The sequence below is a fragment of the Octopus bimaculoides genome, chromosome 11 (assembly GCF_001194135.2).
Source record: "Octopus bimaculoides isolate UCB-OBI-ISO-001 chromosome 11, ASM119413v2, whole genome shotgun sequence".
Classification (NCBI taxonomy): Eukaryota; Metazoa; Mollusca; class Cephalopoda; order Octopoda; family Octopodidae; genus Octopus; species Octopus bimaculoides.
Genome location: NC_068991.1, coordinates 42,415,251 through 42,417,149, shown reverse-complemented (window position 1 = coordinate 42,417,149; position 1,899 = coordinate 42,415,251). Strand labels below are relative to the sequence as shown.

The following is a 1,899-nucleotide window of genomic DNA, read 5'->3' as shown; positions in this document are numbered from 1 at the left end:
TAGGGTTTTCGAGCGAGATCGTTGCCAGTGCCCCTGGACTGGCTCTTGTGCGGGTGGCACATAAAAGACACCATTTCGAGCGTGGCCGTTTTCGTGCGGGTGACACGTAAAAGCACCCACTACACTCTCTGAGTGGTTGGCGTTAGGAAGGGCATCCAGCTGTAGAAACTCTGCCAAATTAGATTGGAGCCTGGTGTTGCCATCCGGTTTCACCAGTCCTCAATCAAATCGTCTAACCCATGCTAGCATGGAAAGCGGACGTTAAACGATGATGATGATGATGATGATGATGATGATGATATATACCGGTTATGTTGAAACAGGTGATACGGGAAAGTGCAACATTGATGAGAAAACATTTGTGGAGTAAATGATGGCCTAATTCAACTAAGCAACATGTAATGTCTGTTTGGAGGATTCCATGCCCTAACCTATCATGGAAAATTGGGAGTGGTGGGGGTTGGGGGTATGTAATTTTTGAACCCACTGAAAAGCTGTCAGTGGATATACTCACCTTTGAGGTGGTCAGCGTGTGTTTAACATGACCTGTTGTATGATTGACAATCAAATGAATGGAGGTGTAATGGAGATATTGTATGTAAATGGGTACATTCCAGAAATAGGCTGCAATGGGAGACAGCAATGCAGAAGTGAACTGTTGCAATGTTGCAGAAGGCAAAGGGCTGACATTCAGTTGCTGGTGTGGCTGTAGAATAAGAAACTTAAAGTGAGCCTATGCAGTCACATGAGTATGTGTAGTAATGAATTACTTGAAAAAACAAGGCATAATGGCTTACTGCATGGTATGCCTATAGTATGTCTATGTTTTTGTATGCAGTGTAAATTAACGAAATATAATCTAAATCATAGTCATGGCCAGTACCACTTGACTAGCACCTGTGCTGGTGGCACATAATAAGCACCATTTGAGCATGGGTTGATGTTAGTGCCACCTGAATGGCTCCTGTGCCAGTGGAACATAAAAAGCACCATCCAAACATGGTTGATGCCAGTGCCCCTTGACTGGCCCCTGTGCCTGTGACACATAAAAAGCACCATCCAAAATGGTAAATTCCAGTGCCCCCATACTAGCTTCTGTGCTGGTGGCACATAAAAAGCAACATTTGAACAAAGCTGATACCAGTGCCCCCTGACTGGCTCCCATGCTGGTGGCATGTAAAAATCACCATTCAAACATGGTCAATGCCAGTGCCCCCTGACTGGCTCCCATGCTGGTGGCGCATAAAAGGCACCATCTGAATGTATGTATGTATGTATATATATGTGAAAATGCGCATACATGCATATATACATATATGTGTGTAAACGTGTCTGCATGTGTGTAAATGTGTATGTACATGTAAATGTAGGTTTTATGTACTGATATGTGTGTCTGTTCAAGTTGTATATATAACTGTTACTCTGTCGAAGGTTGTATATATATATATATATATATATATATATCAATGAAAAATATTTCAATACAAATGTATTAATTTCCAGCAAAATAAAGACCTATAAATATTGGTGCCTTGTTGTACCACTCTTCTGAATTTATATATATATATATATATAAATATATATATATATATATATATTCCTCCATGGCTAGATTTAATTTGCGTATACAAATTTAATCTGCGATCCATGGGACGAGCCGTTTTAACGATGCGTCCTGCCCGAAGCTCGTCGAAACGCCGGTGTTAAAACGTGGGTAGCTGATGAAGTAGAATGTTCTCTATGTGGCTCGTGTGTTCTTGTCTACGTTTGTTTGCAATGTCCTGTACCCAGATATGCACCTATACATACAGGTAGATGTCGGTATGCACATACCTGTACGTATATATGCATATACTCATTTACTTTTATATATATATATATATATATATATATATATAT

The 1,899-nt window shown here is 40.3% G+C and overlaps 1 protein-coding gene across 2 annotated transcripts in view; it reads right to left on the bottom strand.

The window, feature by feature from the left end:
* Window positions 1-1,899, bottom strand: part of LOC106880322 (uncharacterized) — an 84,262-nt gene that overhangs the window by 28,995 nt on the left and 53,368 nt on the right. Inside the window, exon 2 of one of the 2 annotated variants that reach the window (XM_052971758.1) lies at window positions 94-706. The exons of the other annotated variant lie outside the window; for it this stretch is intronic. Within the exon in view, the coding sequence (XP_052827718.1) occupies window positions 233-706 (474 nt within the window). The 3' untranslated portion in view covers window positions 94-232. Of the gene's footprint in view, window positions 1-93; window positions 707-1,899 lie in introns of those variants that run through there. 2 annotated transcript variants of the gene reach the window in all.